Below are 14,530 nucleotides of genomic sequence, written 5' to 3' on the forward strand. Positions count from 1 at the left end.
GTGCCCCGCCACCGACATCGACCCCCACTCCGACGTCCCTGCGCAGACGCCCCTCTCCAGTCGGCCCAGCGCAGCCACCTGCCTCCCTCCCGGCATCAACAGCAGGTACGTTTCCCTCTGCCTTCCTCTCTTGATTTTGGCTTTTAGGCCTCTGTTTGTTTTACTTGTGCTACTTGCGCTACAAAAATAATCTTGCATGCATAAAGTGCTAAACAAAGTTTTTTTGCAAAACTTTTCGAGGATGGGTGCAACTTTACACGGCGAATCTAATGATAGTAATTAATCCATGATTGGCTACAGTAATGCTATAGTAATTATCCTCTAATCGTGCAGTCAAAGACCTCATTAGATTCGTCTCGCGAAGTAGCGTAGGGATTGTGAAGTTAGTTTTGCAAACTGACTTTAATAGTTCTAATTAATGGTCAAAGTTTACTACAGTAGCTTGTGCTACTTAAACCAAACAGGCTCTAGGTTGTCTCAAACAGACCAACATTCAAGCAGGTATAGCCTATACCGTACGATCTCCTCGCAAAAAAATAGAAAAAAAGGAAAAGAAAAACTACACTGCTTCAGCCTCATACCTAGCTGGGCTGACCATCCCTTATGTCCTCTGTGCGGCCCATTCCACATTCCGCTCGCCTTGCCGTCGTCTCACCCCGTCCTCGCAGCATCCCCCGCAGTGCCCCCACCGACCAGCCGCTAGGCGGAACCTTGCCCACTCTCCCTCGCCGATCCGCCCGCCCGGCCGCTGCCATAACACAGCGCCGCGACGCTGTGCCCGCCCAGTTACTGGCTGGTACTTCAACGCGTCGCGGGCGCTCGACGGAAATCGGCGGCGCGCGGAAAAACTGCAGCCCGCGCGGAAGAAGCCGTTCCCGCGCGGAAGATCCTGCCTTCCGCCTGCTGAGCGCGAGTGGAATGGAAGGCAGAGAGAACGAGCGGGAAAGGAGTCGCCGCCGCCTGATCTGGATCTAGAGCCGCCGCCCGCTGCATTTCCGCCCTTCCCTGCGCGCATTCCGCCTCCCGCCGCTCGCTGCAGTTCTCCCTGGCGGATTCCGGCACCCCGCGTCTCAATCTCGTCGTGCGCAGCTCGATTGAACCAGACAGGGATTGAATCCCGGCATCCGGCCACGCCGGCGCCGCGCAGCTCGATTGGAGGCTTCGACGCGAGGAACCAGCAGCTACTCTGCTCCGCCCCTGCATCCCATCCCAAGGGCAGCCTCCTTCCCGCCAGCCTCCACCAGCAGCTACTCTGCTCCGCCCCTGCATCCCATCCCAGGAGCAGCCTCCTTGCCGCCGGCCGCCTGCAACCAGAGGTATGTGTGACGGAACCGCCAAATTAAAACTCTAATTAAGTGAAATGGCCATCATTTGAACACATCGGGCGCATTAGCTTAACAGCTTAATTTGGCGATCCTTTCCCAACCCAATGCCCGATCGAAACAACACCGGTAGTCCCACGCGAAGGTGGGCGCAGATGGTACAAGTATGGTACATTACTTGAAAATAGGTTCACAACGAAGACGAAACAATAAGTTTTACAAGCCCAGTTCAAATATACATATACATATAATGTACAAAAGTAACAATAGACGTTCTGAAGTTCGAGAAATGAAATATTTTTTACAACTGCTCCAGCTTCCTTCAGCTTTGCTACACCACGACCGGTCGGACCGGTCGGCACCTCACTGCTGACTCCACCGGTCAGACCGGTCCAACAGACCGGTCAGACCGGTCTACGCAAAACAGAAATGTTGCACACTCAGCCCACGAGTGTACAACTCAACTGCGCCCTAACCTAAGGGTCCCGCACCTCGACCTGCTACCCCTCTGCATCCTGGCGGATGAACTTGACACAACAGGGGCAAAAGTCGACGTCCAGGTGTCCTGTAATAAAAATGTTGGCAACAAACCCTGAGTATACTAATACTCAGCAAGGCTTACCCGACCAGTGGGTATTACTTAGCCCACATATCTAGACATGCAAGGTTTTCTGGCTAGTAGTTGGTTTTGCAAAAAAGCACTAGAAGTGAGTCCTTCTTTCCAAATTTTATCTCCCATTTATATCGATAGATCCACTAATAATCTAGGATTTTGCAATTCTACAACAATCAAGGTGAGCAATACATTAACTAAATAACAGCAGCCCTCATTGCATCTCATCTCACTATATTATATTTCCTTTCTACGATGTGACCAAGAGATCAAGGCTCTCATGACCGCGAAACACGGCGAATCGATCCGATTTAACCTTGCAAGGTGGACCTAACCAACACGGCGCGCAAAAGCCCCGTCGGACCCCGCGCACCAACCTTTCCCCTCCCCGCCTCGAACTACAGGAACCAGCCCAACGACATATGGTCAGCCGAGCTCAACGTGAGACCACCAAAAGTAAACATAAGCATCCCAATTCTCCGCGACTACTCGACTCGCCCCAGGAGTTGGGTGCGGGTTCCTGTACTTTCGAAGTAAAGCAGTACTCGGGTTACCGGTTTCGACTACATCCTACTCCCGGTATGCGGTTAGTACAATTCAATCCCCGATCAACACAGCCAACAACGGAACGGTCCTTAATCGACACGGATGCGGCTACTCTTTCCCACATCCGGCCTCCCTTCCCATCTCTTTCCCCTGGAATACAGTACCTCATATAATGTAATATAGAAACAACCTATCTCTCGCGAGTGATAGCATTATCACTCGACTTCTATCGAGCCCTATTAAGCATAGCAGTGCTAGCGACCTATTCATACTAGTAAAAGGCCCAGGAAAACCTAGGGATCATGCAACTAAGGTTTCAAACAATTCCTATACCTAATGCACAATTATTAGAGACATATATAGGTGACATAATTTAAAAATAGTAGGATGTGCACCGGGGGTTGCCTTGCGTCTGCTGCTCAGTACTAGGGTGAGATGGGCCTTGTGCCGGCTCCTCGCGACCCTCCTGCTGCGGGGCTTGCCCCTGGGGCCCCTGTGGCTCCGCAACCACCTCGTACACGACCTCCTCCGCCGCGGCTGCTACACGTGTGCATATGCATATGACATGAGAATGCATGCATGAGTTATAAAAATTATAAGTAACTAGTAGCCAAAATAATTTCTATCGAATTGTACCAACTACCCCGACTTTCACCTTCTCATCCCACACCCCACCGGTCAGACCGGTCCTACTGAACCTACCATGACACCAGTCAGGCCGGTCTCCAACCGGTCAGACCGGTCCTACCCAGTGAAAACCTAGGATTCCTTGGCGCGGCGAAAATCGCCCACCAATTCCAAATACCTTCTAGGATCTAGTTCAAGGGTTCATGGGGACGCTTTTGACCAGAGAACACCACCTAAAACCTTCTAGAACAAGAGATCGATCCAACTCCTAAATTTACCTTGAATGGCTCCTTCCCCCACGAAGAACTCGCGAATCCCGCGTCACCCCATGGAGGAGAACTTGGAGGAGATGATCCTTGACCGATTTGAAGCTCTCCCCGCCCTTGGAATCCAATGGAGAGGATGGCTTTGGGAGTGAGGGTTTGAGGGAGGGGGAGCTCGGGAGAGGGAGGAACGGGGCGCTGAGGGGATGAGTGGGTCGTTGGGAGAGAGAGAGAGGAGAGCGATTTAAATGCTGTGGGGCCCAAAACCGTCAACTCGGGTTCGACCAGTCAGACCGGTCGCCCATACCGGTCAGACCGGTCCGGGTCAATCTGCCAGCAGAAGTTCTTGGTCTAGGTTTTGATCGTGCCAATTTACACTAGTGGTCGTGGTTAGTGTAAATTATGGTGATTAACACCTGAGTGTTACAGTCCTTCCCCTAAAAAAATCTCGTCCCGAGATTTAATGGAGTGCTAAATTGAAAAGATAGGAATTGGGGAGTACCTTGATAGGCTTGTAATAATTCCGGATATTTGGATTTGAGAAACTCTTCAGTCTCCCATGTGGCTTCTCGCTCGGAATGGTTACTCCACTGAACCTTATAGAAATTGCTGGTCTGATTCCGAGTGACCCTGGTCTTGTGATCAACAATTCTCACCGGGTGCTCTGGATAAATGAGATCGGGCTCCAACTATAAATTCTTCGTATCTACAACCTCAGTCGGAACTTGAAGACACTTCCTGAGCTGGGACACATGAAAGATATTGTGGACCGCCGACAAATGCGGGGGAAGCTCCACTCGATATGCCACCGGCCCACAACGCTCAGTGATAGGAAAAGGCCCAACATAATGGGGTGCTAATTTGCCCCTCATTCCAAACTGCTGCACGCCCTTCATCGGAGACACCCGAAGGTAAACATGATCACCAACTTCAAAAATCAGAGGCCAGCGCCTCTTATCTGCATAGCTCTTTTGGCGGGCCTGGGCGGCCTTTAAATTTGCCTGTATAAGACGAACCTGGTCCTCAGCCTCGCCAACCAATTCGGGCCCAAAGAAATTCCGCTCACCGGCTTCCGACCAATTTAGTGGAGTCCTGCATCTCCGCCCATACAAGGCTTCAAAGGGTGCCATTTTGATACTCTCTTGATAGCTATTATTGTAAGAGAATTCAGCGAGCGGCAGACACTCATCCCATTTCTTACTATATGAAAGTACACAGGCCCACAGCATATCTTCCAGAATTTGATTAACTCTCTCAGTTTGACCATCGGTCTGTGGATGATAAGCTGAACTATGGATCAATCGTGTACCCAAAGCGGCATGGAATTGTTCCCAGAACCGTGCAATAAACTGTGCACCCCGATCCAAAATAATGGTTTTAGGAATTCCATGGAGGCTCACAATACGATCCAGGTACAACTGAGCATATTGTCTCGCCGTATAAGAAGTCTTTACTGGAAGAAAATGGGCTACCTTCGTAAATTGATCGACTATTACCCAAATGGAATCATACCCTTTTGAGGTGTTGGGTAAGCCGACAATGAAATCCATACTGACATCCTCCCATTTACCTGATGGAATACTCAAGGGTTGAAGCATACCGGCGGGCTTCAGATGGCTTGCCTTAACCCTTCTGCAGGTGTCACACTCGGACACATATTTAGCAATTTCTCGCTTCATCCTCGTCCACCAAAACCTCTGTTTCAAATCTTGGTACATTTTATTACTGCCTGGATGGATTAAGTATCTAGAAATGTGGGCCTCATCAAGAATCCGCTTCCGAAGCTCCAAATTTTTAGGTATCACTAACCGATTCTTGAACCATAGAACCCCCTCCTTATCTTGATGAAAACACTGAACTCTGGGATCATTTTCACTGAGCCTCTGTCTAATCTTATCCATTCCCACATCACTTTTCTGAGCAACAATAATCTGATCTCGAAGTGTAGGAATAAGGGTAACATTAGCAAGGGTGCCTTCAGATACAATAGCCAAATTCATCTTCTCCATTTCTTGACACAAAGTCTCTTGCAGAACTGTAGCTAAGACACAGCTGCAACTCGCCTTGAGACTCAGTGCATCGGCAACAACATTAGCCTTGCCGGGATGATAATGAATCTCTAGATCATTGTCCTTGATCAATTCTAACCACCGCCTCTGGCGCAAATTTAGCTCACTCTGGGTAAACATATACTTGAGACTCTTGTGGTCTGAGTATATATGCATCGGATTACCCAAAAGATAATGGCACCAGATCTTTAATGCATGTACAACTGCTGCCAGCTCCAGATCATGGGTAGCATAATTCTCCTCATGTCGCCTGAGGGCTCTGGAAGCATAAGCAATCACTCGCTGATCCTGCATAAGGACGCAGCCTAGGCCCGTACCTGATGCATTACAACAATTATTAATGGCTGAATATTATCCGGCAAAGATAAACAGGGATGAGACTGTAGCCAAGACCCGTACCTGATGCATCACAGTATACATCAAAAGGCCGGGTAATATCCGGCTGAGCGAGGACAGGGGCAGACGTCAGAAGTCTTCTCAGAGTCTGAAAAGTCTGCTCACACTTGTTGTCCCAATTAAATCTCACCCCTTTCTTGAGTAGTTCAGTCATGGGTCTAGCAATTTTTGAGAAGTCCGGAACAAATCGCCGGTAATACCCTGCTAGCCCAAGGAAACTCCGGATCTCTAAAACAGACTCTGGAGTCTTCCAACTCAGGACATCCTGAATCTTGCTAGGATCAACAGAAATTCCCTTGTCTGAGATGATGTGGCCCAAGAACTGGACTTTCTTGAGCCAGAAATCACATTTGCTAAATTTGGCATACAGCTTGTGCTCCCGCAGGCGCTGAAGCACAATGCGGAGATGCTCTGCATGCTCCTCCTCATTCTTGGAAAATATCAGAATGTCGTCAATGAAAATCACGACGAACTTATCTAGCTCGGGCATGAACACCGAGTTCATGAGATACATGAAATGAGCAGGGGCATTTGTTAGCCCGAAAGACATGACCAGATATTTAAAAAGTCCGTATCTGGTGGAAAAAGCCGTCTTGGGAATATTCTCAGCTCTAATCTTTATCTGATAGTAGCCAGAGCGGAGATCAATCTTGGAAAATACTTTGGCCCCGAATAGCTGATCAAACAGAATATCAATCCGGGGAAGGGGATATTTATTTTTGATAGTGACGGCATTCAAAAGTCTGTAGTCCACACACAACCTGAGGCTTTCATCTTTCTTTTTCACAAAGAGTGCAGGACAGCCCCAAGGTGACATGCTAGGACGGATATAGCCCTTATCAAGCAATTCCTGCAATTGTTTCTTTAACTCCGCCAGTTCATTGGGTGGCATCCTGTAAGGCCTCCTAGAAATCAGTGCCGTACCCGGTTGTAATTCAATGGTAAACTCAACATCATGATCATGTGGCATTCCAGGCAAATCATCCAGAAAGATGTCCGGATATTCACACACCACTGGTATATCTACTAGCTTTTTACCCTCAACTTGATTCACCGTAGGTGTCAAAGACATATGATCTTTCAAATGTAAAGTCATACACCCATGAATGGAAGATTTGATGTGCACAGATTGTGAGGTCGTGTCCAGACTAACTCCCTGACCCTCCATCCAGTTCATACCCAATATAATATCTACTCTTTGGGTTGGTAACATTATCAGGGCCGTAGGAAAAATTTTCCCTTGCAACTGTAGGGGTACATGCTTAACGAACTGATTGGTGATTAACTTTCCCCCAGGTGAATGAATATGGTATGGCTTGGGCATGCTTTCAATTTTTAACCCCGGTCTAATAACACACCCCTCACTAATAAAGGTATGAGACGCCCCTGAATCAAATAACACTGTAACGGATTGTTCATTTACTAAGAACGTACCCGCCATCACTGGAGCTCCCTCAGGAATACCCTCGAGGGTGGTGTAGTGCACCTGTCCTGGCTTGAAGTGAGCCACTTGCTGCTTCTGACCCTGCTGGCTCGACTGCTGGCTTTGCTTGGGTGGCAGTTGACAGTTCCGTGCAAAGTGACCAAGCTGTCCACAGTTGTAGCACGAAAACAAATTGGGGCGCATCCCCGGCTGCTGCACCCACACCTTCTGCTCAGTCTGCTAAGGAACAGGAGGCCTAACTGTCCCTTATGGCTGAGTGTACTGAGGGGGCATGTATCCCCACTGCTGCGGCGGCTGGTGTTGAAAGGGGCCTCTCTGTGGGCCCGACTGCACCAAGCGAAACCTCTGAGGGGCACTGCTAGAAGATCCCGCTGCCGGCGCCTTTCTCTTCTTTTCTGCCTTGTGAGCTAGGTGGGCGTCCTCCTGAATGATAGCCCCATTGACCAGCTCACTGAAACTGTCAAACTTAACCATTGCCAAGCGATCCTGGAGCTTACTACTGAGCCCCTGCCTGAAGCAAGCCTGCTTCTTCTCATCGGTGTCTACATGGTACCCGGCATACTGCGATAGAGTGTTGAAGGCCAGGGAATACTGTAGCACACTGTCATTGCCCTGCTTCAGGGCCAAGAACTCTGTGAGCTTCCTTCTAATCACCCCCGCAGGAATGTGATGTGCCCTGAAGGCTTCCTTGAACTGTGCCCAAGTGAACCAGGTGTCCGCGGAGAACATTGCCACATGATTGTCCCACCATGTGCGTGCTGGGCCCCTAAGCTGCTGAGCAGCAAATCCTGCCTTGTCCCCATCATTGTATGGGTGCAGGGTGAATTTGGACTCGATAGTCCGAAGCCAACTGTCTGCCTCCAGTGGTTCATCCGCCTTATGGAAGAGCGGTGGTTGAGTAGCCAGGAACTCCGGATATCCAGGAGCAGGCGGCTGGTGGTGATGCTCAGGCCGCGGCGCTCTGCCCTGCGCCACAAGCTCACGGAGGAGTGCCGTCTGCTCATCGCGCCCAGTGAGCATGGCCACGATGGCCTGGGCCAACTCAGGAGGGTTTGGTGGCTCTCCCATTCTGCATTCAACCATGACTGGGTTAGTTCCATTTTTCTGATTACTTAAGAAAAATCTTGACTGCAACTAATATCCGAATCATGGAAGGGATCGCCGAAAATCAATCATTCGAACACAACTTAGGGGTCTCTGTCTGCGCTCAACCGGTCAGACCGGTACAACAGACCGGTCAGACCGGTCTGCATGGATCTGCATGGGCTCGACGTCGATCAACCGGTCAGACCGGTGGCCAAGACCGGTCAGACCGGTACCCAGCAGAAATAAAATTCTAAGCCCTAACTGTGCACCAACCCTTAAACCAAAATACTAACTGAAATTCGAAAACCATAATGCACTGATGCACGATTAATACATGAACTACCGTGCCAAACTTTCACATGCTACCAAAAATTTTAAATGCCATGATGCATGATGCATGAGCGTCTTACGTTTCTCTCTCACCCAAAACTAACAACTAGGTACGCCTCGAGTAAGGACTATATAGGGCTATTTCGAGTAATATTCGAGTAATCCCACCCACACTACTAAACTATTTTCATCCTACATCAGAAATCCTTTTTTTTCATTTGCAATATCTGAAAATTAGTCATGCTCGTACCACTCCTGATGCGTTTCAGCTCTGATACCAGCTGTGACGGAACCGCCAAATTAAAACTCTAATTAAGCGTAATGGCCGTCATTTGAATACATCGGGCGCATTAGCTTAACGGCTTAATTTGGCGATCCTTTCCCAACCCAATGCCCGATCGAAACAACACCGGTAGTCCCACGCGAAGGTGGGCGCAGATGGTCCAAGCATGGTACATTACTTGAAAATAGGTTCACAACGAAGACGAAACAATAAGTTTTACAAGCCCAATTCAAATATATATACATATAATGTACAAAAGTAACAATAGACGTTCTGAAGTTCGAGAAACGAAATATTTTTTACAACTGCTCCAGCTTCCTTCAGCTCTGCTACACCATGACCGGTCGGACCGGTTCACCCAACCGGTCAGACCGGTCGGCACCTCACTGCCGACTCCACCGGTCAGACCGGTCCAACACACCGGTCAGACCGGTCTACGCAAAACAGAAAGGTTGCACATTCAGCCCACGAGTGTACAACTCAACCGCGCCCTAACCTAAGGGTCCCGCACCTCGATCTGCCACCCCTCTGCATCCCGGCGGATGAACTTGACACAACAGGGGCAAAAGTCGACGTCCAGGTGTCCTGTAATAAAAATGTTGGCAACAAACCCTGAGTATACTAATACTCAGCAAGGCTTACCCGACCAGTGGGTATTACTTAGCCCACATATCTAGACATGCAAGGTTTTCTGGCTAGTAGTTGGTTTTGCAAAAAAGCACTAGAAGTGAGTCCTTCTTTCCAAATTTTATCTCCCATTTATATCGATAGATCCACTAATAATCTAGGATTTTGCAATTCTACAACAATCAAGGTGAGCAATACATTAACTAAATAACAGCAGCCCTCATTGCATCTCATCTCACTATATTACATTTCCTTTCTACGATGTGACCAAGAGATCAAGGCTCTCATGACCGCGAAACACGGCGAATCGATCCGATTTAACCTTGCAAGGTGGACCTAACCAACACGACGCGCAAAAGCCCCGTCGGACCCCGCGCACCAACCTTTCCCCTCCCCGCCTCGAACTACAGGAACCAGCCCAACGACATATGGTCAGCCGAGCTCAACGTGAGACCACCAAAAGTAAACATAAGCATCCCAATTCTCCGCGACTACTCGACTCGCCCCAGGAGTTGGGTGCGGGTTCCTGTACTTTCGAAGTAAAGCAGTACTCGTGTTACCGGTTTCGACTACCTCCTACTCCCGGTATGCGGTTAGTACAATTCAATCCCCGATCAGCACAGCCAACAACGGAACGGTCCTTAATCGACACGGATGCGGCTACTCTTTCCCACATCCGGCCTCCCTTCCCATCTCTTTCCCCTGGAATACAGTACCTCATATAATGTAATATAGAAACAACCTATCTCTCGCGAGTGATAGCATTATCACTCGACTTCTATCGAGCCCTATTAAGCATAGCAGTGCTAGCGACCTATTCATACTAGTAAAAGGCCCAGGAAAACCTAGGGATCATGCAACTAAGGTTTCAAACAATTCCTATACCTAATGCACAATTATTAGAGACATATATAGGTGACATAATTTAAAAATAGTAGGATGTGCACCGGGGGTTGCCTTGCGTCTGCTGCTCAGTACTAGGGTGAGATGGGCCTTGTGCCGGCTCCTCGCGACCCTCCTGCTGCGGGGCTTGCCCCTGGGGCCCCTGTGGCTCCGCAATCACCTCGTACACGACCTCCTCCGCCGCGGCTGCTACACGTGTGCATATGCATATGACATGAGAATGCATGCATGAGTTATAAAAATTATAAGTAACTAGTAGCCAAAATAATTTCTATCGAATTGTACCAACTACCCCGACTTTCACCTTCTCATCCCACACCCCACCGGTCAAACCGGTCCTACTGAACCTACCGTGACACCAGTCAGGCCGGTCTCTCCAACCGGTCAGACTGGTCCTACCCAGTGAAAACCTAGGATTCCTTGGCGCGGCGAAAATCGCCCACCAATTCCAAATACCTTCTAGGATCTAGTTCAAGGGTTCATGGGGACGCTTTTGACCAGAGAACACCACCTAAAACCTTCTAGAACAAGAGATCGATCCAACTCCTAAATTTACCTTGAATGGCTCCTTCCCCCACGAAGAACTCGCGAATCCCGCGTCACCCCATGGAGGAGAACTTGGAGGAGATGATCCTTGACCGATTTGAAGCTCTCCCCGCCCTTGGAATCCAATGGAGAGGATGGCTTTGGGAGTGAGGGTTTGAGGGAGGGGGAGCTCGGGAGAGGGAGGAACGGGGCGCTGAGGGGATGAGTGGGTCGTTGGGAGAGAGAGAGGAGAGCGATTTAAATGCTGTGGGGCTCAAAACCGTCAACTCGGGTTCGACCGGTCAGACCGGTCGCCCATACCGGTCAGACCGGTCCGGGCCAATCTGCCAGCAGAAGTTCTTGGTCTAGGTTTTGATCGTGCCAATTTACACTAGTGGTCGTGGTTAGTGTAAATTATGGTGATTAACACCTGGGTGTTACAGTATGCCTCTCGAACACTCCTTTATCCCCTTCCTCTGTCTAGACTCTAGACTGCTACACAAAAAACTGGATGGAATATGGGCACAACAACTGGCATCAGTAAGGTATGTATATACTTGCACACTGGTCCTAAAGTCTAGGCTAGGAAGTTTGTAAGGCATCGCCTCGCCTCGCGCCTTAAGCGCGTAGGCGGCTGAGCAGTGGCCCATCGCCTCGCTTGCCTTACTGCTTTAAAAACCTGACACGGTTCCAGGCCAAGAAAGAATATTTGTTCCACTCATCCGCTGCTGTAGATACCCATACCCTCAATGCCAAGAGTTCTGAAATTCTACTGTTAATGTTTGATCTGACCCATAAGAGCCTAATTTCATCAGAGCGCCACCACTCATGGAATGTCAATCGGTCTGACTCCCAGGATTTAGCTCTAGGATCTAAGCTGGAAATGTTCCAAAGATGACGGTCTTTGGTAGCTTACTTGAGTTGCCTCTGCCTCACGACTTGGAGCCTTGGCTCTCGAACAGTCGAACTAGAATGAAATGCTCGTCCAGTTAAAACAAATTATCAAAATCTCGCCTAAAACTCTTGATAGACTATGCTCGGTCAGTTTCCAGATTCGCTAGATAGATGTGCATTTTAACGCGTGCTAGGCTATTGGACAGAAAACCGTGTAACACGCTCGAATTAGTAGTTGGTTGTGACATGTTCTGCTTGGAATTGCTGTTTACGGAGAGAGTAAGCAACAAAGCATTTTTGTTTCCTTTGCAGAAGGGTGTGTTTATGATGTCCATCTTCCACTCCGTCCTCCCAAGAGTAACAAGATCTAATGGCTGGAGATGCTTTTCCACCAGGATTCCTTACGATAATATAGCAGAGCTAAACAAGGTTAGGCATTTTAATATCCTTTTTGGATGTTGCCTTTCACTAATATTATTTCTCCTGTTGCCTGGATATCTTACTGAAATTAGGACATCGTATGTAGGTGCATTCTAACATAATCTCGGATTGGTCACTCTAGGTTGCAGACCTGAAATTACAGTTTCTGTTGGGATATATCTGAGGAGTTAGCTTTGGATAGGAGCGCTTGGAGACTAGCTATCAACGTACCTGAACCATAACCTTTGTGTCTTTTGGGTTTCATCTCTAGCCTACTCCAACTCGCTTGGGACAAAAGGCTATGTTGTTGTTGTTGAAATTGGAAGTTTACCTAAATAGACAATTGTCTATGATGTTCCCCACGGGACACAGGATTATATTTGATATCTCCCCAAAAATAACATATGCACGATTTCTCCATGTTGTCAACCAAAAGTCAGGACACAATTAAGTTACAAGTAGAAACATTATTCATATCATTTCCATGTGTGCTTGAATTTTGTTCAATCCTTGTCTACATTTTGGTAGGCTTTACAAGTACTGTTCACAAATTAGCATTTGTCACTAAAATTTTCAATATTACACCCAGCCTTAGGTGCTGAATTATAGCATTCTGTGGAAGTTTACTATTGATGCTATACGTACAGAAGCTTGATATTGGCTTTCAACTTAATCATGTGCGACCATAGCAGCGGAGTGTTCAAAGGAATGACTATTAATAATTATCTAAAAATTTGCAATCATAGGAAATGGAATCAATATTTGGTGAATCTCCATCACCCAGTCCTTTAGGCTCAAGTCCTCCCCAGCAACCTGTCCAGCCTGCTTATAAAGCTGAGGATTCACAGCCAGTGCTTACACATACTGATAGCAGCAGGCAGGCAAAGATGGTTGACGTCTCACCCAAAGAAGACAGTAAGAGAGTTGCTATTGCTAGTTGCAGGGTCTTACTAGGCCAAAGGGTGTTTAATTTGGTTGCATCAAATGAGATCGCAAAAGGAGATGTCCTTACTGTTGCAAAGATTGCTGGAATAACTGGAGCAAAGCAAACTAGCAACCTTATACCCTTGTGCCACAACATTAATCTTTCCCATGTTCGTGTTGATCTTACTCTCAATGAAGAGGATTCTAGTGTCGTGATAGAAGGGGAAGCCACAACCAGCAGAAAGACAGGGGTTGAGATGGAAGCAATGACTGCAGTAGCCATTGCCGGCCTCACAGTTTATGACATGTGCAAAGCCGCTTCAAAGGACATTTGTATAACAGATATCTGTCTGCAGCACAAATCTGGGGGAAAGAGTGGAAGTTGGTCCAGGAATTGAAAGGTTCATTATTGGTCTGAGCATATGAACTACAAGCATGATTCAGATAGCAGGACAATTGAGTCTTTGTGCCAAATTGTTTTGATTTGGCTTTGAATGCAGGCCCCTGTGTTGTAGATTTCTAGTCCTTGAGACATCATTTGAATCTCTGTACTCCTGAGTTGTAGATATATTGTTCATGGCTTCAGAATAGATGGTCATGTCAACTTATTTTTAGATCTATATCTCTTCCTTGGTGCATTGTCTACTCTAATAATGTTTTGTATTGTGCATCATTCCTTGGCATTCAAAATAAAACCATACTGAAATCAGAATAGAAATTACTGTAATGTATGGTAAATATGGCTTCCCATATTGTTTTTAATTCTAACATCAGAAAACAGTTTTATTGAACTGGAACAACAAAAAAAAAGCAGATGTACCAAAGTTATCTTTCACTACCTTATGAGCAACTCTTACTCTATTGTCATTCTGGTGTCCAACTATACTCTGTTCATGATATTTCGAGCTGAAATTTAATTTTTAAAATGATATCTGATCTCATTTACTCCCTTCTTTTAGGCATATTTACTGAATCAAATTTCTGTGCACATACTGACAAAAGATAGATGCAAGTAAAGAATAATCATGTTGAAATATTTCCTCTGTCTGTATTGAAAGAGCTGGAGTGCAGAAACAATATTTATTCCTGAAGTTTACAGTAACTGTAACGCCCACATCAACAAAGTATATAGATGATATCTTCACAGCTGTAGCTCAAACCTATCAATATTGTTGATAACAGTATTCATCTGACTGAATGTGATTGTTTGCAGGAAATTGCTTTCCTGCATAGATTTCAGACAAGTGAACGACTTAAT

General features: G+C 47.3%; 1 protein-coding gene across 3 annotated transcripts; it reads left to right on the top strand.

Moving 5' to 3' along the window:
- Positions 1-641: 641 nt before the first annotated feature.
- Positions 642-13,910, top strand: LOC120683503 (cyclic pyranopterin monophosphate synthase, mitochondrial-like). 3 transcript variants are annotated; one of them, XM_039965579.1, is made up of 4 exons: positions 642-1,316; positions 11,477-11,579; positions 12,241-12,357; positions 13,095-13,910. In XM_039965579.1, exons 2-4 carry the CDS (start codon positions 11,553-11,555, stop codon positions 13,668-13,670), a joined length of 720 nt encoding a protein of 239 aa, XP_039821513.1. In that variant the 5' UTR covers positions 642-1,316; positions 11,477-11,552; the 3' UTR covers positions 13,671-13,910. The 3 variants fall into 3 exon arrangements, with proteins under 3 accessions (XP_039821513.1, XP_039821512.1, XP_039821514.1); XM_039965578.1 differs by lacking the exon at positions 11,477-11,579 and having other exon boundaries at positions 645-1,173; positions 1,240-1,316; XM_039965580.1 differs by lacking the exon at positions 11,477-11,579 and having other exon boundaries at positions 1,118-1,202; positions 1,270-1,316.
- Positions 13,911-14,530: the final 620 nt, after the last annotated feature.

This window comes from Panicum virgatum, chromosome 7N, assembly GCF_016808335.1.
Source record: "Panicum virgatum strain AP13 chromosome 7N, P.virgatum_v5, whole genome shotgun sequence".
Lineage (NCBI taxonomy): Eukaryota > Viridiplantae > Streptophyta > Magnoliopsida > Poales > Poaceae > Panicum > Panicum virgatum.

Coding starts and splice junctions, on each gene's coding strand:
- LOC120683503 (XM_039965579.1), top strand. CDS start 11,553: ATGGGCACAACAACTGGCATCAGTAAG. Junction 11,580..12,240: donor CAACAACTGGCATCAGTAAG/GTATGTATATAC, acceptor TTTCCTTTGCAG/AAGGGTGTGTTTATGATGTC. Junction 12,358..13,094: donor ATATAGCAGAGCTAAACAAG/GTTAGGCATTTT, acceptor TTGCAATCATAG/GAAATGGAATCAATATTTGG.